Source organism: Triturus cristatus, chromosome 2_2 (assembly GCF_964204655.1).
Source record: "Triturus cristatus chromosome 2_2, aTriCri1.1, whole genome shotgun sequence".
Lineage (NCBI taxonomy): Eukaryota > Metazoa > Chordata > Amphibia > Caudata > Salamandridae > Triturus > Triturus cristatus.
The window spans coordinates 321,816,282-321,839,502 of NC_140582.1; the positions used below are offsets into that span (position 1 = coordinate 321,816,282).

Sequence of the window (23,221 nt, forward strand, 5' to 3'; positions counted from 1 at the left end):
TACCACAGTTAAAAAGCCTTACTGCCATGTGTGTAAAACTCCTGGGCATTGGAAAACTGACAGCAGTTGTCCACAGGCTAAAAACAAAACTGTTCCTCCAACTACTCCTGTCACACCACCTATTACTGTCAGCAGTAATCCCCCAGGTGGTGGGAGTGCCCCCAAAAATTTGATTGGGTTTTCTTGGGGAACACAGGGGGATCCTGGCTTAGCCAATTCCCCTACAGCAGCTACTCTTGTCTGTGATGGTGGCATGGGGTTTGCCAACTTCACTGCCTGTCCCAACACTTTGGGTAGGTACAGACAGGAACCCTACATCAATGGTAGAAAAGCTGAGGCCTACAGAGACACTGGAGCTAGCATCACTATGGTGGCCCATAGGCTAGTTCCCTCTGAGCAGCTTTTGCCTGGTTTCTCATACCAGGTGACTAACATTGATGGCAAACAAAACAGTCATCCCATGGCAGAGGTATGTCTCAGCTGGGGAGGTGTCACTGGCCCTAAAAGGGTGGCAGTGTCTCCAACCTTGCCTGTGGACTGCTTACTGGGGAATGACTTAGAACTCTCAGCTTGGGCTGGAGTTGAACAAGACACCCATTCTAAAATGGTAGGCCTTTCCAAAAAGGGTAGTGGGGTTGTGCCAGCCACAACCCCTGTCCAAGTAGATTTCCTCCCTGAAAAGGTTGGAAGGGCAGTGGTAGCCACAGCCCAGGCACAGACAGACTTCCCTGTAGAGACTGGCAGAGCTGTGACAGTCACAGCTCAAACACAAACTGAGTGCCTCCCTGAAAAGGTTGGCAAGGCTGTAATGGTCTCAGCCTATACTCAGACTGATATAGGTGTAGTGAAGCCTGAAACTATGGATCGCTCCACACAAACAGAGAGTAGTGGAGAGGAAGAAAAGTCTCCCTCCCCCCAGACATTAGGAAAAGGTCAGCCTCCTCAGGGATCTGACCTCACCCCTTGTGAAGGAACTGCCCCAGAGGTAGCCAGGCCTGGCCTGGCAGAGCCTCTGATGTCAGTGGCCCCTTCCAAGGTGGGACCCAGTCTGGTGCAGGTAGCCTGCCTCTCTCTACCCTGCCTCAGTCAGCCCAGGGCTGCAGAGGTCAGGGAGGCCAGTGGACCCCAAGAGGGCCCCTGTCCACAAGAACCCCCCAATCAAAAGAATGAGGATTGCCTGGCTAGTAGCCCTAGCCAGGTGATGGGTAAAAACATTCCTGAGGGATCCCCTTTACAGGTAGTTAGGGACCTCCCCCAGAGGGATTCTGTTGGGCACAGGCAAACCTGGGACCTTAGGGCCCCAAACCTGACCTGTCCCTCCAGTAAGCCCACAAAAGGGACCCAGCCTCCAGCTTTAGGTAGCCAGAGGCTGACCCTGAGAGCACAGTGCAACTCAGTTAGAGAAAGAAAGGCATCCATGGTGGAGGATGATTGGAGGAAGCTGAGGCCTCACTTTGAGGACACTCACTTCAGTACTCCATCTCAACACCAGCCTTTTACTTTGCAAAGACACACCAAAGGTAGAGATTCCCTATGGTGGAGACCCTATGATATCTTTAGGATGAGGGATTGCTTAGTGGACCATGAGACAGGGGGTAACCATGCCAGTGCTGGTTCTTCCTTATATGGCCACTCAGGCAATAGAGGCTTACCTTGTCAAGGCCAGCCTTATCTCCTTTCGTTTGGGGGGGGGTTGTGTAGGAAGGTGGATATCTGACTATGGTTACCCCCAACTTTTTGCCTAGTGTCTAGCTGGTTTTTCGACTTAGTTGGCCTGAGATCCTGCCATTCAGGGTCTCAGGCTGTCTGCTCTCTCTTTAAAATGGACTCCATGTACCCTAGGTACATAACCAATTGGTAAGGATCACCTTATTGGACCCTGTACAGTGTACCCTAGGTACCCAGGGCATAGGTGTACCCTAGGCCTCCCAGGGGCTGCAGCATGTATTATGCCACCCCTGGGCTGGCCTTCCAATCAGACACAACTGGCTGATCACTCAGCTGGGGCAAGGTCGTGTAATCACCCCTTGCTTAGATATAGTATGCCTATATCTGCCCTTATATATAGACACATGTGTACCTATCAGTCACTCCTATGGCAGGCCTTAACAATCCTGGAGGCAGAGTGCTTGGTAACATGTGAGATGGTGCTCTAGCATGAGCTGAGCCTGTCTGCAGCTTTCGGAACCATGTCCTTATAGCTGTTCTATGATATAGCCTACCATATACTCTTAAAGTGCCTTATAATCTTAAACGGTTATGGTAACTATGGTTTGGCTTTATCAAAACATGTCGTGTAAGGTGTCTAACACTTTGGAATAATACCCCCATACCATTTCTGGTGATGAGGATATTATTCCTCCCTTCTAGAGGGAGAGACATGTTAAAATCCTACTTTGCTGTTTAACTCTAACCAAAGCCTCAGCATCACAAAATGGATGCTGCTGCCACGACACAAGTCTGACCTCCTGCAGCTGGGAGTGATCCCAGCCAGGGAGGCCTGGACAATAGGTTTCCTGCTTGGGGAGGTGCTAGCACCTCCCCAGACAGCCTTTAGTGTATTGGGGCAGGGTGGGCTGAAAGGAATCAGACATGCCTGGGGCACACAAGGTGTTCCTTGCATAGTCCAGTTCAAACCGGCGCTGGGGCACTCCAGCCCCAGCTCTGGCGCGAAACTGGACAAAGGGAAGTGGGTGTAACCACCCCCTCCCAGGTCCCACCCATAAGGCGTGACCTAGCAGGTATCCCAGCCCCCCAGATTAGTATAAGAGTGGGAGTTGGGCCTCAAGACTTTAGATTATCCTGAACCTGCAAAACTGAACAGAAACTCTGGACCTTCGACATTCGACGAAAGAAGAAGACTGAAGAATCTCCCTTGTAGCCAAGGAGTGGCTACCCTGTGCAAACAGGCACCATCAAGTGACTACCCTTTGCTTTGTGAAACGTTCGACGAGGAACCGACTGCAGAGCCCGACCAGGGCCTTGATTTCCAGACTTCTCCGACCCTCATCCACATCTGCAGCAGAGCTGAGATCCGTGGAGGCGACGAGCGACGTGGGACCGGCTACCTGGGAAAAGTGGCTAGTAACTTACAGCGCAGCTTCTGAGGTACCCTCGAAGTTGTGCACCGGGGATTGAGAAGCCCCAACCCCAAGCACCATCTGCACCGAAGACCAGCCCCCCACACTCCACGAGTCCTGCGTGGGGCCCTTCAGCATTTTCCTGCTTGCCGCGTCTGTCCGGTTGCTTGCCCGCTGGCTAGTGGCCTTTGTGACGACGCTCCCTAAAATCTTCTGCGCTGGTTTGGCTCCTCCAGACTGGCTCCCGCTTCTCTGCAAAGAAGAAGCACCCCAGACCTTCCTGGTCTGCACCAGAAGCAAGTCCCTTGTTCTTCGTGGGTTCCGCTTGCCAAGGCTTGGTGAGTCCTAGTCCAACTTCGACGCCGCCGACAGCAAGAGCCTTCGTGGGACAGCTCGCCTCCTGGTCCTGGTCGTCCTCGACGCTTCCTGGTCCTCCTGGCTCCAGCGTCAAGCTTCACCTTCCCCTGCAACTCTTCACGACATCGCCTGGTTCCTTCCTGGTTCCACGTGGTCACTGGCTAGTGACCTTGACTCTGTCCCCTCTGCTTGCAGGTTTCTTCTCTTCTTGATCCCAGGCTTGGGATCCACCGGACACTCTCCCCTGACTGCCTGTCAGCATCTTTCTTCAGGCATCCATAGGAGTCGACGACGAAAACGACGCATCTTCACCCCTATGCACCCGCAGCCTGTGGGCTAGGTAACTTGGGTACTCCGGTGCTCATCAGGATAGTGACTATCCTAGTGTCTAGTTTTCAAGTCTCAACTTCCTAGCTACTCCGGAAGTGTCCTAAATCTATCTATTTCTAAACTATAACATTGCTATTGACTTTTACGCATTACGCGTGAGTGTTTCCACTCTGCACACGAATCCCGTGGGCCTCCCACTTCCTAACTAACGCTAGTGTAGTGTAGCCCCAGCGATTCCCTAGGCCTAGGCCTATTCTATTTCCGTGACAGTGGTTCTTATACCACTTATTTAGTATATGGTTTGCGTGGCCCCTAGGGCCTAACTGTATTACTTACCTGTGTGACTTACTGTATGCATTAATAAGACTGTGTTGTACTTACCTCTAAACTCATAAAGAGTGCTGAGGGTTTGCTTAGAATAAATACACTTTATTTTATATATATATCTGTTGTGGTGTCCTTTCATTTGGTATTCAAGGGATTATATATGGTATCACAGCTGGCTTCACATGCCATTCAGAGTTTAGCCTAAGACTGCTCTTGTCCATGCTACCACTAGGATAGCTGGTCTATAAGGTTGACTTTACAACCAATCACCATAAGGGTATTTGGACTGATATAAGGTGTACACTATAACTAGTGACATCATACATCAGGCCAACTTCTCACAGACAGTATTTAAGTTAATTATATCCAAAATATCTAATTAATTATTATTATTTTGCCGGACCAAAATACGTAGGCAACATTTCTGTCATCATCCATACGTTCCTAGTGCTTAAAGTGCCTGCTCAGTATTGCTTTATAAAGGCGCTGACGGGTGCATTGCCGATTTGGTTGCATTTTGAAGAAACTGTACTTCAGTCCTGCCTTCCTCAGGCACTTGCCAGGAGTCATCGGGATGTGATTCCGGGTTTCTCCAGGATTTGATTTCGCCTTTTGTTATGCTCATCTACAGATGTCTGTACCGAGTATAGATCTACAGTACATTTGCCACAAAGTCCTAAAAACCATGCAACAAGTTCTCCTGGTTTTCCCATAAGCCCCAAAAATTTGAATCTTTGATCTGTCCACTCCTACCTTAAGTAATGTACCTCACCTACAAGGCGATCTCTCAGTTCCACGCATTTCCGGTTCTGAGAGTCAGCACGTTTTCTATTCTGTTTTTACCACCTTAAGTATCTTTTTGACTCTATCAAAGTTTATACCACCAATGTGTACTCCTGCATTTTTCCAGGGGGTCTCTCTTTGTATACTGAGTTCCTATTTCAGCATCGAACATTTTGTGTCAGGGGAGATCAGAAATACACCCTTCAAAGTATCATGTCATCCTTTTAGTTCGCAATGGTCGGTTGTTCTGCAGGTGCTGTAGACCCATGAAAAAAATGTATATATCCTACTCTAAAGGTGCATTAGTGTCCATGGTTCAAGCAGAGAATTGTTCATCATTACACGCGTCAGTTTTCATTTGTCGTTCTTGCTTCCCATATTGGGCCTATTCATATCCATGGATAGTCCTTTTTCAGTCACAGTTATCACAACCTCAGCCCTTCTGGTCTCTACCAGTATCATAGACCGCTTCGAAAAATATGTTTGACTTACCACAATTTGATACAATTACAGTCTCTACTACAAAAGGCCATTCCTTTATATTAAATATGTCTACATTTGAATAAAACCATCCCCCCCACCAGCCAGTTTGCATGGTTTTACCACCGTTTGTGCATTAAGATGTCCAGGCCCCTTTTCGTACTGTAGTATCCACTGTGTTTCAGTTCCTAGTGGGTATTTAAGCTGCTGTAAGGTTTTTATGTTTAGGTGTCTGATTATTGTGGGGTTCTCTTAATTACACTAGTAAGTTGCCCTGCACGGTAGAGAATCACAGACCAAGCAAGCAGCATACTGGCTCATGATGCGGCATTACCTGTATCTTGCAATTTTATATTGAAGTACCATACATTAGTGCAAGGATATGTGGGCGTGCTGCAGATTCATGCTCTTGTGTTATGTAAGAGAAGGTTTGGTACATTGCTTAATATGTAAAATCATAAGTGCTGGTGCCCACGGCCGGCGCGATTAAAGATTGTGGTGTCAAGTTCCAAGGTTGCGTAGTTGTGACGCCACCTCTTGCCTCTTTAATGCACCACCAAACACTCCCTGCCCCTTTATCTCACTCCCGCGGGTTCAGTTTCATCCCTGCCGTTTCCCTTTGTCACTGTTTTTCCGTCTTTTTGGAGTTTTTCTTTAACATTTTAGATTAAAGGTTATTGAGAAAAAATATGTGTTGGTGCCCCACATCCATGGCCCCTGCAAGCACCAGCTCAAATAAAGACCCGGTTTTGTAGTCAAAGAGGACTGGGGCGTAGAACATTTTTCTTCTATTAATGACTTAGATATGGAACTTGTCTTGCATTTCAGAGGGATGAATAAGGTGGAGTAGTTAGGTGCTATGTACACCACAGTGGGTTTCTATCCTCATTTTTTACCCTTGAATATTAGAATGGTCATCATTGTGACTGTGGAAAATGCAAATGGAGATGTTTGTGCTTTTCTGGGGTTCTGCTGAGGACTCCTTGGCATTTTTGTTGCATTGTGAGGACCTCACTATTTGTGGATCACGAGCGACAATAAGGACTTCGGCGGCCTTCCTGGATGTTTTGAATAATGAATCATTAAAGGGGCTACGCTAATGCCCACGCTGGTTGGTTACTTGGTCATGGTACATCAAGGGTTTATAGGGGCCTTTCCAGGTATCAATTTGTTCCTTGGAGTATATGCAGCGGTGTGTGTTTCCACTCCTTGTGTGAGTAAACCAGTGCATGGTATGTAAGTGCCCATTGTGTAGCATGTTCCGTTCTCACAATTCCACTAGCGCCAGTTTTCTAGTTAGTAGAGACATGAAGACGGTGCAAGCACTATACTGACTCCAGCTTAAGAGCTACTTTTATTTTGCAACTTTATATTAAGATACCTGTGGTATCTAGGTGTGAGGTATTTGTGGTGTAAGTGGCTCAGGCATGAGTAGCCTGATTAGAAGTTGGAATTAGTAGGGCATCTGCTTGGAGTCAGTTGTGAAGCTGAACAGCATCAACTCCTAACTCCTACTGAGCGTTTGCGTATCTGGAACCCACTGGAGTTTATATATGGACCTTTACATAGTTGAATGACTTGTTGAGCCGAACTGAACCCTCTTACGTGTGGACAGTGACTACTGCATTACCCGTGTTACTTGTGCAAACCATCATTATCAGTTACACACTCACTTCCTTCTCTAATCCATGATTGTTTCTCGGTGCCTCTTTTCCTCCAATTACTTATTTTCACTTGGTAGTGCCTATTCATTTCAATTGTATCTCCTATGTTGTCCTTAAATTCAGATTATTGGTACACTAGATGGTTAAAGTCATTTTTCTCTCTATGAAGTGCTCTTTTTGTGTACATTTGAAAATATAATGTTAAGGGCTCGCATTGTGGATGTTAACTACTGCCACACTATTGTATATCCTGTTTCGCCCCCTCCACTAGGTAAAGTCTAAGAATGAGGAGAAGAGGAGAATGAATATTGACTCATGTCATGGTAATAGGTTTACCGGGCACTCACGGCAAATCCAAAATCGATGGCATCAGTTTGTCAGTCACACAAGAACCATGCTAAATCAGTTTCACAATCCCAGTCACCTTACTTGTAACTCCCAACTTTGCAAACTTGCTGACTTGCATCCTACAATAGCAAATCTATTTCCTTTGGAGCTCTTGCCTACAGACAGCTTACAGCTTGTCTGCTGTCAAGGACGTTAGTGTACATTTCAAGCACTTACATTGGTCATGGACGGGTGCGTCTAAAGCTTTAAAGAAAACTTTAGCCACACTCCACAGCATTGTAGATGGTTTGCAGCGTGGCTTAAATACATTGGCAAAGCCAATAGTTCACAAAGGCAAGACATATTGGCTATGCCAATGCTTATTAGGTCTCGCCTGACCCAGCGCATGCGCTGGTCTGGCGAGACTTATTGAGAAGGCTCCAAAAAGTGCTACCAGGCCAGCCTAGAGCTACAGTGCATGTGCGCGGGCGCGCGCGCCGCGCTTTACCGCAATTACTTTCACTTTCGCGGCCGCACGGCCGCTTTGATGTTTGATTGTGATCCCGATCGCGATCACTTTAACTTTCGCGGCCGCACGGCTGCTTTGCATAGCCAATAGGTCTCGTTTTTGGGACCTTATAAGTATTTAGTTATGCAACTGCTGCATGGCTAAATACTTATAAGGTCCCAAAGGCGAGACCTATTGGCTATGCCAATGCTTGTTTTTAGTTTATCAGCATGGTGGCCAGTTTCAGCAACCCATACCACATACCCCATATGTAAAGTGCCAGTACCACCTCTCTACGTCAAACTCACTGCTCTCTAAAAAGCTTATCGTACACTGACAACACTCTCCCAGCCATGGGAAAATACTTACAAATCTTTTTCTATTCAGATACAGAGATATAACTCTTCATATGCTAGATGATGCACTGCACATTCTTTAGAAGTAAGGCATGCTTATTAGTTAATCTAGGTTTCACATCAGTTATTGATATGCTGTATTATTGGCTATTGTTGATCACCTTTTCTTTACTCTTATGGGTATACAGTTGAAAATTGGTTTACATTCTTTCTTACTGAGAGACCATTGTTTATAAAGATTGAATACTTTAGATTCTACATCTTCCACTAGAACGTGGGATTCCACATGGATGGTTCCCCTCTTCTACTTTCCTTAGTCTCTGTACAGAGCCGCTTCAACTCCTTCCAGTTGGGCTTGATATCGACATTCCTTAACATGTAGATGATACCCAGCTCTACCAGAGTGTAGAGTCTTAAAGATATGAATCAAGTAAAGATCCTTTTATTTTAAGCAGAATCGACCAAAAACTGAATTTCTCCTTTCTACTCCAGTCCAGTGATTCTTCACATTTTTTAAGTGACAACCAATCAACTCTCTCCTGTAGGCATTGAGCAAATTCTGGTTTCACCTGCCAGATCTATAGATGCAGCATTTGATTTCCATCCTGATCCCTATAACTCCATCACTAAACTCAACAGCTCTACATCATTATCAGTTGCTCCACTTACAGAAGCTCACATTCCTAAGTTGCACATTGGCCATCAGTTAGGTGATACAAGCTCATGTTGTGTCCCGTCTAGGCCTTAAGAAATCACCTGGAGCGATCACAACACAAGAGCGATCCTAAACTCCTTGGCTAATCGGTTCAAGATTGCAGAGGAACCTGACTGATTTCCTTCCCCTTCATAAGGCATGTATAGAATTTAAGACATTTAAGGCTTTATTTAGAGTTTAACGGGCAGGAATGCCACCTCAAATGTGGCAGATGATTCGTCTGCCATATTACGAGTGCGGTTCACTATAATGCACTTGTAATATGACTGCCGAGATATCTGTTGTGTTCGTGATGGTGTATCCTGCCCAACAAACTCTAAATAAGGCCCTAATTATTTAAAAAGCACCCTTTCACTACAATACGCTAACAATCTTAGGCTGGTCTTGAAAACCAAGAAGCAAGTCTCATGTACACCTGGATTTCACCTAAATAAAAAGTTATAAATCATTCTGAATCAATCATTGTTCTTAGGCTGCCATTCTGCTCCTAAATTATTATTTACTGAAAGTAATTGGGGATCTTAACTCCCAGTCACTAGTAAGAATGCGTCATAATTTAGATATATCTACACTTTTGTGTATGGGTATAGTTGCCTTCGTTACAAAGGTATACATCAATTATTCATATTGAGCACGCATATAAATTCCACATAAGATATAAGAGGTTGCTATTATGAGTTTCTTTTTTAAAATCTCGTTTCTTGATATTTTGAAGATTTTCGTTTTTGCATAATTTTCTGCTCAATTCACAACCAACGTGCATTTCGCCCCTTAGTAGCTGGCGTGCGTGTTTTTTTTTCAAGGGTGTTAATATACACCGGTACAAAGAATTTTATAAAAACAATTAATTATTAAATACATACAATGTCTTATTTAAACTCTTTCATTATAGCACCTTCGGGAAACACGGCAAACAAAGCACACGTGTGATAAACACACAGCTATCGCTGTGTGTTTAGTGTGCCAATCCGATATATATGGGCTGGCAGTCTGCAGTCCAAAGGTGGAAATAAAAGGTCAAAGTAATAATGCTCCAAGAGGGGAGCTAAGTTTTGGAAATAGGCATTCCAGTATAGTTTCCTAAAAATTACCTCAAAAATATTCAGTGTGTGAGGTGGAAGCCGTCTTTGATGAGTATGTGTGATGGGTTGTTTATTAAGGACAATGACTTGTTAGAGTCCACTATTTTATATCATGTGGTACTGTTTACCTTAGACTTATTAAGAGGTTCTCATATAGATTTGGTTCTTATTAATAAGATATTGTACTGTGCCGGTCAGCTGTTAAATAGAGATCGCTTCCTCGTGACCACAAAGTCCAGCCTAGAGTCATCAGAGAACAGATGTGGGATGTTAGCCTATCTTTCTTCATATGGTGAATGATGTGCCGGTTCTACTCAGAAGTCAGTGGTACGGTCTGCAAAGTGGTATTCTCAGCTTTCTGTCCATGTTAGGACGTGTTCTGGATTAGCGGGCCATGGGATGTCCTATTTATATAATAAGAAAACACATACTCTGGTCGCGTCTGGGAGGAAAACCGGGATGACGTCAAATCTTGACTGCTTCATGGCACATAGAGCTTGATGTCTAGTGTACATCATGACTTGCTCTCTGTGGCTCCTGTTGGCAAGGTCTGCTTCATAGAAATACCTGTCTAAATGAAGAATATAAATAAACATCTCAATGAGTCGGTTTCACCTATTCGTTTCAGCCTAGTAGCCTTCGAACACACATATTTTGTGTTGTTTAACCGAAACTGGATATGTGTTTTTCTGGCTTGTGAAACTGATAACAGTGTTTGCTGATGTTGTAGAAAGCTTGCTTCGAGTGAACAAGGCATGCAGTTATTCATGTTGCAGATCCTGATTTGTACTGCCCTTTATGTTCTCAAGAGAAGATCAAACCAGATAAGCAATGTGTCCGGCATTCAGGCACAGAGGTCCGAGGGCCCGACTGATGCCTGACCATTGCTGTGTTTTACTGTGCAACAAGTGGGTGGCAGACACAGTTCCTTCCTTGCACTAGGAAACTTGGCACACTGGTTAAGCCACTGCCAGGCAGCTGTTCTAAGGAAGCCAACCAGGTCGTCCTTTTTGTTGTTGTTCATCGCAGGGTTGGCCCTCATCTTCCTCCTGTCTTGTGTGTTTTTCTTCCACAATTAATGAAATTACTGGTGCTTTTTAAGTGTATTTTGTGTTGGTGCCAAAAGGCTCTTGTCCTTACCTCCTCTTTGTCCAGTATCTTATGTAAGCAAGATATTCCACCCACACTGATTTCATTAGCTCAGAGCCCACTCTGTCTGCATTGATTGTGGTTGTTTTCATAACCTTGTTTAGTGTGACTCTAGTAGTCTCCTGTAATTCCCAAGCACCTTTTGGATACTTGAGCCTCCACCCCTGAAGAGGTTGGTACTGCCACAGAGTTTCTATGGGGGGAGGGGGAGTCGAATAAACTGTCTGTAGTGTGATCGCTAAAGGAATATATCTAAAGATGCCAGAGCGGCATCCATGCGGAGAAAAAGCAAAAAGGCACTGTGCTTGCCAACTTATCCACTGTAGTTGTGCTTCAGGCATAGGAAATGTATAGGGAGAGTGTCAATGTACTAACTGCAGGAGTGTTGCCCGCAATATCAGGGGAGGACTTCAACTCAACAAAGATTCAGAAGGCAGACTCCCAGTATCTCATGTTTGTCGTTTTAAGCTTCACCTTGTAATGCCCAACTTTGTTTGTACCTTGGCTTGGGGTGCGTATGTATGTGACCTGCTAGTTCACCGGTAGAAGTGGCTGCCTTTTGAGTGCTTGTCCACCTGTCTCCCAGTTGTCGCTAGGGGCCAGTGGTTGCGCTGTGACAATTCTCCTGAACAGCCCTAGGTCAGACTGAGTGCATTCTCAGTTGTTGTTCAGAGGTTTCTAAGACAAGTGGGAGCCAGAGAGAAGTGGCCACCTTCCAGCACCCAGCTAACTGTGTTTTCTGCCTTGTATGTTTTTGCCCTTGGAAGATCACAATCAGAGAAGGTACCCATGGAGTTGCAGTGTATCACTTTTCAAACGAAATCAAGGAACATGAAAGATAAAGGACTGTAGCAGGAGAAGAAATATAAACCTACGGGAAGATAGTCATCTTTGTTCCTAGCCAAGCCCTTGCTTTCAGAACCCATAATTTGTTTACTTTAATTTGCTTTTTTTTTGTTTGGTTTGTTATACTGTGGTATATTTGTGCCTCAGCTATAGGTTACAAACACTGTTTTGCAGAATCAGACCTCAGCGGGTCTCCAGAAACAGGAGTCTGTGCCCCCAGCACAGTTTGTGGCACGAATAAGATCACGGTGAGAACTGCACCAAAAGTGTACAGCGATCTGGCTCTGCGTGGCAGTCCCTCTTTAGTTCAATGCAAGGATTTTGGTGGTCTATGGTAGCCACATTTTGACTATTAGCCAGTCAACCAGAGCATACTTGGTGCTCCATCAGTGAATCCGGCTTCCAACAGTCTCTAGGTTAAGGCCCTTGGTTCCAACCCAATGACTAGTTTATGTCAGAGGTTGCTGGGGGTGGGCACCAGCACTCATGTTTTTTTTTTACATCAGTACTACTTTTCATCATGAGACTTGGACCTGTAGCAAGAGGGAGAAAGCAGAAAAGGGAGAAAGCAGGGATGAAAACGAACCCTTAAAAGTGATATAAAGAGGCAGCAAGTGAAATCCAGACTAAAGCTACCTTTGTATTCAGCAACCATGCAATTTGTTAGTGGAGTCCTAAGAAGAACCTTGGGCACCTGAACTTACTTTTTTTCTACAAATTAAGTATTGTCCCTACATAATATCACCTTCATATGGAACTGCTGTTCATCGACGTAGGATGTGTGTCAACCGTAAGGCTACATCTGATTGTATCAATGATTATACTTAGTAATGCAAAACTAAAATTTACACTGTCTGTGCTGGTTGTGAGTGCAACGTGTGAGGGCACTGCTAGACCCTCCAAAACATAACAATATCCAAAATACGTGTGCTACTCTTTGAAGCCAGATGGAAACTAAAATGATTGCACTACTGAATATCACACATAAAAATATTGTGATATTAGAATATCATAGACAAAATATCAAAACTCCACCTCTACGTACCTTGAAGATATATACATTGTCAAGATGCATACATGTGGAGTTAGGCATAGAAAAGTTATACATACTTTCAATAGTTCAGTATTTCCATACCACGCTACTCTGTCTTCAATATTCATGACCTCTGAAATCGACCATAAAGATGAATTAAAATGGATGTGAAGATGTTATATTTGCTAAACTATGCTGCTCTGATTTTTTGCAGTTTGCCTTGATTATTTTTCTAAAATAATATTCCCGTCTATGCAAAGAAAATAGAGCACTTAAAGCAATGTTTATGATTTCATTGTAAATAAATTGTATTTGCCAGTTGAGTCTGGTGCATTTTACAATTCCTCCCAGGCGACGTATGCCTGCTCCTGTATCTGCTTTCAGGGCCTAGGGGCATGCATGTGTGTCTGAATAAGGGACTTGAGCAATAATGCCATTAGGAGTAAAGTAGCCATGACATTTCATGGGAAGATATGAGCAAGGCCAGGGAGAGCAGCCATAAGCTGCTCCAAAGGCATTTGCATGTTAAGTGCCCAATAGAAACTCCCCAAATTTAGCATAACTGAAAAGCCTTATACAGTAGCCACATTTCTAACTCCCGGGTGTGGAATTATTCACATTTTGTTGTAACACCATTTTGAAACTAACCTCTTTTTATTATTTTATTTTAAATAATGTAGTCATATAAATTAACATAGATGAAGACACACCCCTGAACCAATAAAACAGGGAGCGGTGACTAAGACTACACAGTGAGGAACAGCAGCGGGCAGAAACAGCGGCGGGCAGGCTGCTAAAAAATCAGCATATTTGTGTTTTTTTATTGGCTCTTGTTTCCAGAGCATGCATCTTTGTAACAGAACCATTTTACATAGTATGACGAGTGTGGAATAATATACCAAATAATAAAATTTCATACAAGGAATGCCAGGGCCGGTTCCTCAGTAATGACGTAGTAGCGTCACCCCACTGGTCAGTCAGTCAACCGAAAAATAAAATGACCGCTGCATGACTGAGCCGGTTCCAACAGTTTAGGTAGGGAAGGGGCAGGGCATAACAAGGGGCAGTGGTAGGTGCACTGTAAGTGCGCATGTCTGTTTAGCCGGCCCTCTTAGGCTGGCCAAACAGACATGCACACTGAGGTTTCTCCAACCCTGCTGTGTTGCACAGCGGGGTTGGAGAAATGTCACTGGCTCCTAGGCACTGTCTGAGCAGCAAACCATTCCAGTCAGACCAATCCCGGAGCTGAACTCATGCTAGGTATAGCATGAGAGCAGTGCCGTGATTGGGTGGGGAGCCTGTGCCCCAGTGAATGCTGTGAGGAGAGCTAGAGAAGAGGACTAAGGCGGCCGCGTCGTCAGGTAAGTTAAAAAAAAATATTATTACTCCTAATTCCGTGTCAAATACCCCCCCCCCGCCCACACACACACACTTTAGTATTGCGGCAGCTGCCACTGAGGAATCCATAGGATGAGTATACACATTTTTTGATGGAAGAGTTGTGGAGCTTAGGTCAGCAGGAGCGTGGGTATATCATGGAGGGTCGGTTGTCAGCATTGTTGATCCTCCAGCTGTAGCAGGTCTATCTTTAGAACAACCTTAAATGCAGGTAGTGTAGGAAGTGTCTGCAATTCTTTGGGAGTGCTGCATGCCATTGGAGGGAACCGTAAGGACTGAATGATCTGAACAAAATAGAGTGATTTGAAAATGAGGGCTACCAAGGGATCGCGGCTGGAGGAGTAGAGGTCTGCGGTGGTGTAAGAAGGGTGCATTTTGAGAAAAGAGTGGAGGGAAAGTGCAGTGCATAGCATTGATTTCCAAGGTGAGGAGTTCGGACAGGCCCTATTGTGGAGAGATTGCCAACATACTTGGGGTCAATATGGGAAGTTGGGTTGTGTCTGGAGATTCTGAGGAGTTAATGTAACAAATTGATAACTTTCTCTTCTTATGAGGATATGTTGTTTGCTTCGAATACGATACAGAACTATGTATTATAGAACCATGTTCCATTACAGACTATCAACGATGGTCATTACGAGTGTTGCAGATGCATTGCACACAGTAGGTTCTGCTATTACCAGGGCATCACAAATTGATATCTTCTAGCCCAGTATGTAGTGGGGAAAAACATGGGGCAATTAGCGTTTCTGAACTGATTCCGGCACGTAAACCAAGAATGGTGTGTTTTTTTTTTTTCAGGGAACTCAAGTAGGGTTATTTTACCCAGGGTTAATTTTGCTTTATTTCCAGAATTCTAGGCCTTTCCTAACAAGGGCCTTTGTATTGCAGGGGCACTCCAGAATATGGACATTTTTAAATATAATAATTATCTGCTTCAGCAACCTCAACAAACCTTTTTTATTTATTGCTTTCAACAAATATTGTTTGTGGCAGACGAAAAAATTATTGTGTCTTTGACAACTCATCAAGACCTGGTGTTTTAATGCACGATATTGTGGGAGGTGAAAACTGTGGTTAAAAATAAAAACTGTGATACATATTGCCATAGAATGGACATCCACATCTAACGGGGGGAGCACCCGCTATACCTACATGCCATACGCTTGGGTTTTAAACAAATGCCACTGGATGATTTCATAGGCAGGTGGGATGGGTAAAGGCAGGGGACGCACTTTGTGGAGTGCTTCCTACCAATATTAACCTAACCACCACATCACTCACAGACATGTATAATCTAAGGGCCTCATTACGAGTTTGGCGGTTCGGGAGCGGGGCGGGTCACCACCGCCCCAGGCACTCCTGCACCGCCAAACCCCAATGCTACCCATCCACCAGATTACAATACAAATCGTTGTCTGGCGGGCGGGCAGCGTGGCACGCCCATGGCAGTGCAGTAAAAAGGCTCAATGAGCCTTTAATATTGCCCAGTGGGACCGCCACAGCAGAGTGAGTTTATATTTTTCTTCAACCAGGGAAGCAACTCTATTGCCTCTCGCTGTTATCTAAAGTTAAATGCTGCTCAGCTGCCTTAGTCCAGCACTGTCGCAGTGAATTCTAAACCTTTGTGTAACGTGGAAACATTCAATAAAAGCTGCTGTGTGGTGAAGTAGGGACTTTATCTGTATAAAGCATTTATGTTCTGCTGTAGCTTCCACTTAATGAAATTAGATCCTTGACAGATGAATATTTTTAATTGCTAGCGTAGACAACTTGCACGCTAAATGCTAATTCCAGAAGGATCTAACCTCTGTTTTTTATCTGCCTAGGTGATCCGACGAACACAAGTACCTCACAACTCCTACCATGACAAAGTCAGGGAACATCCTGATGAAGGTGAGACTATTTAAAAAAAAAAACGTTGATGTCTGTTTGATTTAAAACCTTCTCTTTTGAGCTTATGAAGAAACCATCTCTCACAAAGGATCACCAGCGGCATATGGGTTTAGCGCTGATTAGTAAACTGACATCAAGAGCGTGCTTCTGCTTGATGAAAACAACATGCAGTTTAAGACAGCATTTTTGGGTTCAAATGGGCTTGTCAGGTGGCACCAGATACAGACTGGAAGCCAGTGGTGTGAAGGAAAGTATGGATCTGTCTTGTCGCACCATGCAGTGGTTGCTTGGGTACAAACTGGGCTACGCTTCCTTCTCTTCCCTTTTTCCTTTCCTTTTCGAATTCCATTAATTAGGTATGGCTGTACGCACTTAAGCTTCTATGAGACCATCCATGGCAATTTCATTTGCATTTCTGTGATGAATTTTTAACGGTGAGTTCGCTCTTTTGTAAATTGTAGATTGTGAGCTTTTCCCTTGTCTAAAATGGCCGACGGTTCATTGATAAAAGGCTTAATATCACTTAGAAATAGAAAGTATGATTAAACAAGCTCTGTAATGTAGTTAACGAAAGGAGTGTTTGGGATAATTCCGTAAAATAGCTCATTAAAAGTTCAGTGATTGTACCTGCTGTTTTTGGTTGGCATTTTACTACTTGGCTCTGTGTGATCTGTGTTGGACATTTGACAAAGTGGATGTGAACCCCTGTGGGTTGATTAGTTGAACAGAGCAGTCGGGTATCCTTGTCACCTACTGACATTTCTGTCCTCCTTAATTGCTTCCAATTGGCATGACCACTTATTCCTGTGTAGTTTGTTCTTCTGACAGCAACAGAATGTGAGACGCTACGCTGTCTTTTGATATGTGTGATTTTTTTTTTAACCCCTTCAGTGCCCATGACGAGATGGTCTCGTCATGGAGCGCGGTTGCGCTGTGCCCATGACGAGACTATCTCGTCATGAACCCCGCCCGCTAATGCAACGCCCTGCACAGGGCGGGGAAAGGGCAGGGCACTGAAGAGGTTAAGATGGCTATGTGGTGATTGCACTGTCTCTTAACCTTTCGGGGGTGCCTTTTGAACATTCCTCAATGGTGGACGCATTTATGTGTTTTTCTGGCAGTTGAACTATATTCCACCTATTCATTTTTGGAAATCCCCAATCACAGGGTTCAGTGTGAATGAGTTTAACAGTCAATCTAGCAAGTGTTCTGGATTTTCAAGATACAACTAGGGCTCGAAATACACAAATAAAAACAATATGAGAAACATTGTGTACAAGTAGTCAGTTAAAGAATTTGGAAGAGGGATGGAAGTATCCAAAGAGTATGTATTATTAAAGGCAGTGTCTGGAAGTGGTAGTGCACTGAAAACGTCTCAGCATAAAGTTTTTTATTGGCATGTGTGCGGCATTAGTTAGTGGCTTCCATTTATGACAACCAAGTAGCTATGGAACACTATGCCATTAATCCCCAAACAATAGCTCTTAAATTTGGTATACCTGACACAGTTTTATTTTTAAGATTGGCCTACAAACACCTTTAGCTGTCTAGGCCATCTCATGCTTTTTCTAAAAAACACAATAAATTATACATAGATTTATATATGCGTAGAGGAGCTTTTGGTCAGTCCTCTGTGTGCATTACATCAATCATCAGGGTTTTGTATAGCTTTGCTACTCACAAGTGAGGGTCTCAAGGCGTTGGGGGAGAGGGGCCGATGGCCGGACAGGGTGGAGGATTATTAGAAGATCATTTGAGGTCCCTCCTGAATTGGGTCAGCGACGTGGATTACCTGAGGTGGAGGTGTCCAATGGTCTGTTTAAGAGTAATTCATATTTTGCCTCCACCCAGTACAGCATAGGACAATGGGTCAGCTGACTTCAGCTACTGGCTTTCTTCCCTGTGAATGAAGGCATATTAGCTGTGGACATGTGCATGGCCGCCTAAAAGAAGATCACTTCCTTGCAAAGGCTAGTGGGCCAATCTCTTCTTTTGTTTTGCTTTCATTTTATTTAAAAAAAAAAAAGAATTTGTAAGGTTGGTCACGTTTAAATTTTTTGTAAACATATGCATGATTGCTTTTGACCTTAGCATTTTTAAATTGACAGTTGAACATTGCAGTGTTTGAAAAAAGTCTTAGTCTTGTCAAACCCAGGAAAACTGGGTTTGCCAGGGCTTTTTTGTCTTTAGTTGTGGTAGACTGTTTTCAATCAAATGACATTTGGAGAAAGAGAGGTAGGGTGTCTTTGTACAGGGCATAAAGGTTGGTTTGTTGGATACTGGAAGTCATTACAGTTCCGACAAAAATGGATGTGTGCTAGTTTTTGTGCATTGCCAGAGACAGGAAAGATTCAGAGTGACCAGAAGGCTTCTGCATTTTAGTGTCTAGTGTCTGGTTGGACGAAATCCTGGATAAAACCGTGCTTTATAAATGTTTGAGGAAAAATAATCCTAAGTAGGAAACTTGGGTTCTCTTCAGGTTGCTGTGAACAAAGGCCTTACGGAGCCCAAGGTGATTTCAACCCCCTCGGGCTCCGTGAGGCTTTTGTTTTACAATTAGAACATTCTGCCCTCTAGAGGTGGAATATTCTAATATTCTAATAGTCTTAGAGCCCTTCCTAGCAGGCCCTACCATCCATTAAAAAAGAATGCAAAAAGAACAATTGATGGACAGAATTTTGAACAATGTTAAACAATCACCAAAGTACATGTTGTGTGACAAAGTTCTAAGAGGTACAAGAGGGTATTCATAAGATTAATAGGGTCCGATTACAATTTAGTTTGGAAACTCTTCAGAACGAATTGGGTTCTGTGAGTCCAACCGACCGATTATGATGCTTCCCAACATCGTTCGGTCAGATTCCCATTGACATCAATGGGAGCCTGTGTTCCGAACGAGAACACAGGCTCCCATTGACAAAAAGGGTTGTTGGGGAAAACTTTGCACCCTGTGGCGGGCACCCCATGGTGACTGCCGCACTGTACATGCATGGGAAGGGAGACCCCCATGGGTACCCCCCTGGCCCGATTCAGAGGGCCCCAGGTGAAGGGGGGCTGCTACGGGCCTCCAATGTCAGATTGTGACAGATGATCCATCTCAGAACAACCGATTCCTAAAGGCTGTTCAAATCTGACTTCCTAATCGCTCGCCTGGGAACACGGTCCGTAGACCGCTATGATTCAGCTCTGACCAACTCGGTTACTCCCAATGCCTTTTGAAACCTAGTCGGACAGTCCAAACGCTTTCCAGCCATCGTAATCGCTTGTTAGGAAAAGTGTCCAAGCTGTATGGAAAGGCAGGTTCCGAATCGGATTCGGACAAATCAAATGCCGTTCGGAGCCTTTCCAAACGACATCGTAATCGACCCTTTAGTTTAACAATACAGCATTAAATGGTAATAAAGTCACACAAGTATAACACAAGAACTCATTGAGGAATGGCTTCAGGGTTCAAAATAGGAGACTGAAAGAGTCATGTGTCTGTCTGTCTTGAAGAAACTAGTCAGAGAAGGAAATGTAGAACAGCTTGTGCGCTTGTTGAAGTAGTTGTTGACAGTGGCGGCTCCTCCGCAATGTCGAAGGAGCTCCGCCCCAATGCCTAGCTCAGAGCCAGTAAATGAAAAATAAAACAATGTAATTGACCTAAAGATCAGAGTTTTCTAAGGTTATCTGGAATTTGGGTATGCTGATGTGTAGTGCTGGGCTCAGACTTATGAATGTGGATGAAGTGCAACATTATTTAATTACAGTGTTCTCTGTAGGAAACATAACAAAATCTGTGTCTGTGTCATCTCAAAACGAATTCACTGCCTTTTCTGTACTTGTACAATTATTTGATGGTGGAACTATTTTAGTTCCGGGGGGATTGTTTAATGATGGGACATGACGGTCTCAGAAAAAAGCTAGGGAGGGTAAGACACTCTTGAGTCAGAATGGGAGATAGGGCAAGGAAGAAGGTGCTTTAAGGCTGACAAAATGTTTTAAAACATTTTTGTTTTCAAAACTGTTTGAAGGGGATCGTTAACACTGTCCATGCCATAATGCGCATTCTGCATGCAATGAAGATGTACGTCTGTTGCATTCTTGCTGTTTTTTAACAGGCGATGTCCAAGGAACCTTACATTTTTACTCCTCACCAACTAGTCGCGGCCGCCACAATAAAGGGGTGGTGGGCGGTGGAAAGGGGGATCGGGTGGGAGGGGGGGTTATAATAAAAACAAAACTATAGTAAAAGCTTACCTGGAGCTTCCTCCCACCTCCCGCGTCACACTTGGCACAGTCCTTCCTGGTCCTAGCAAGCACTCGGACCACATCCCAGACTTCCTGCAATCCCCGTGCTGCTCTCATGTGAAAGCAGCCCAGGCATTGGTCTGAGCAGGCAGGAAAGATGCCCTGCTCGGACCAGGCAGTCAAGTGCGCATGTGTGTTTTGGTCGGTCTCAGATGGCCGGCCAAAACACATATGAGTACTTAGGGAGTTGAGTGCACGTAGCACTCCACCTACCCCCTCTCGTGCCTAGGTCCCACCCCTCCCAACACTGCTGGCTCAGAGCCAGCAAAATGCAAAATGAAAAGATGCAAGAACATCATTTTATTTTACATTTGCTGGCTCTGAGCCAGGCAGTGGGGCGATGCTCCTCCACCATTGCGGAGGAGCCGCCACTGATGAACACCGAGGTGGTGCTTATGGCATTCTGTGGGGCCCTCTAGTCCGAAGCTCCTTCCTTCTTTGAAACTACAGCATTTTCTGAAGGTGTAGAGTAGATTTTAGTTGGTAGTCCAGAGCTAAGAGCCAAGGGTGAAGGTCTTTTCTATGGAGGTGGCTTTGTTCTCTTTTTGAATGTTTTTAAGACCACAAGAACAGTGGTGGCTCCTCCGCTGAGGCGGAGGAGCGTCGCCCCACTGCTGATCGCAGTGAAAAACAAGCATTTACAATGCAATGGTCTCGGCAATATTATAGGTAGAGCTATTGGTATTGCTCATTATTTTTTTTATCATTTTTGTATCCCTAAATAAATGGCATTGTCATTTCTATTGGCATTAGCTTTTTTTGCATATGTGATACCTATTGCATTAGCAGAGAGAGAGTGAGGTAGTGAGAGAGAGAGTGAGGTATTGAAATAAAGAGTGCGGTAGTGAGAGAGAGTGAGGTAGATAGAGAGTGAGGTAGTGAGATAGAGAGTGAGGTAGATAGAGAGTGAGGTAGTGAGATAGAGAGAGTGAGGTAGTGAGAGAGTGAGGTAGTGAAAGAGTGAGGTAGTGAAAGAGTGAGGTAGTGAGGGAGAGGGATGTTGTGAGGTAGTGATATATAAGCAGAGAGTGATGTTGTGATGTAGTGAGATAGAGAGAGAGGTAATGAAAGAGAGAGTGAAAGTGAGTTAGTGAGATAGAAAGAGTGAGGTAGTGAGATAGAGAGTGATTGAGGTAGTGAGTGAGAAAGAGTGAAGTTGTGAGCTAGAGAATGAGGTAGTGATGTTTTGAGAGAGAGAAGTTGTGAGATAGTGAGGTAGTGAGATAGAGTGGAGTAGTGAGGTAGAGAGAGTTATGGAAAACACAAATTATCTAAGGTGAAGATAAATATAAACGGGACCTGCAGCGTGGACTTAGATGGCCATAAGGATTTTTAACGTAGTTGTTGATGACTTAATCAGTATTGTAGAGCACGTCATCTGAGTTCACGTATCTGCATGTATAGCGCCAAAGAATATTCTTGAAGTGTTCGCAGAGAACAGCGCTTCTTCGTTCAAGATCTCTTCAGTTTAAAGTTATTTATGTGGCAGCCGGGAACAGAGGGCCACAGTTCCACAAGCTCCCAACGAAAAGCGCGCACAAGACACAAACGACTTCAAGATAACAAATACAATACATTGTGCGGGATTACCATAGCTCCTATGACCAGAGACTGCAACTCCTAAGCGCTGTACATAAAAGGCGTCACCTAGTACAGCAATGTAATGGAGCTCAACTAACGACTTCGGGAGAATGAAGAGCTGCGTCGGCCCTGCTGGGACTCTACCTTGTGACCGAGGTCGCTTCACACGCCTGAGCCATCCCATAGGCTCAACCATTAAACACGATGACGACATTTCAGCTGTAACCAGACACGCGTGAGGGGGTAACGTTGCGAAACATAACAGCAAAACACAAGCTTTAAAGTACCATGGAAGGTACTGCTCGTCACAAAATGCACTTTATCGCCAAAAACAATAAACCATATACGCTGGAAACACTTACAGAATTAGGACAATGCAATCGATTTCGCCTTGAAGTAACTTTCAGCACTACAGGATGTGTGTTGTGTTGGAAACGCATTGCGTTTCACCGACGGGATCACGTTTCATGTTGTGGGTCAGCGGCAATTAGGCCAGCGAGTGACACTGAAGTGGAGGTAGTGTATAATATTGAGTCACAGTCACAACATAAAAGTTGCTTGAACATTTAACCTAAAATTTACAATGAAGTGACTCCCAGTTTTTACGCTGATAGTCTCGACTTCGGGAGAATGAAGAGCTGCGTCGGCCCTGCTGGGACTCTACCTTGTGACCGAGGTCGCTTCACACGCCTGAGTCATCCCATAGGCTCACCCATTAAACATGATGACGACATTTCAGTTGTAACCAGACACGCGTGAGGGGGTAACGTTGCAAAACATAACAGTAAAACACAAGCTTTAAAGTACCATGGAAGGTACTGCTCGTCACAAAATGCACTTTATCGCCAAAAACAATAAACCATATACGCTGGAAACACTTACGGAATTAGGACAATGCAATCGATCTCGCCTTGAAGTAACTTTCAGCACTACAGGATGTGCGTTGTGTTGGAAACGCATTGCGTTTCACCGACGGGATCACGTTTCATGTTGTGGGTCAGCGGCAATTAGGCCAGCGA

At 44.5% G+C, this 23,221-nt stretch overlaps 1 protein-coding gene across 2 annotated transcripts in view; it reads left to right on the forward strand.

Moving 5' to 3' along the window:
- Positions 1 to 23,221, forward strand: part of LEF1 (lymphoid enhancer binding factor 1) — a 233,642-nt gene that overhangs the window by 18,781 nt on the left and 191,640 nt on the right. For both annotated transcript variants that reach the window (XM_085641386.1, XM_085641387.1), the window contains exon 2: positions 16,265 to 16,331. In XM_085641386.1, the coding sequence (XP_085497512.1) occupies positions 16,265 to 16,331 (67 nt within the window). The remainder of the gene's footprint in view (positions 1 to 16,264; positions 16,332 to 23,221) is intronic.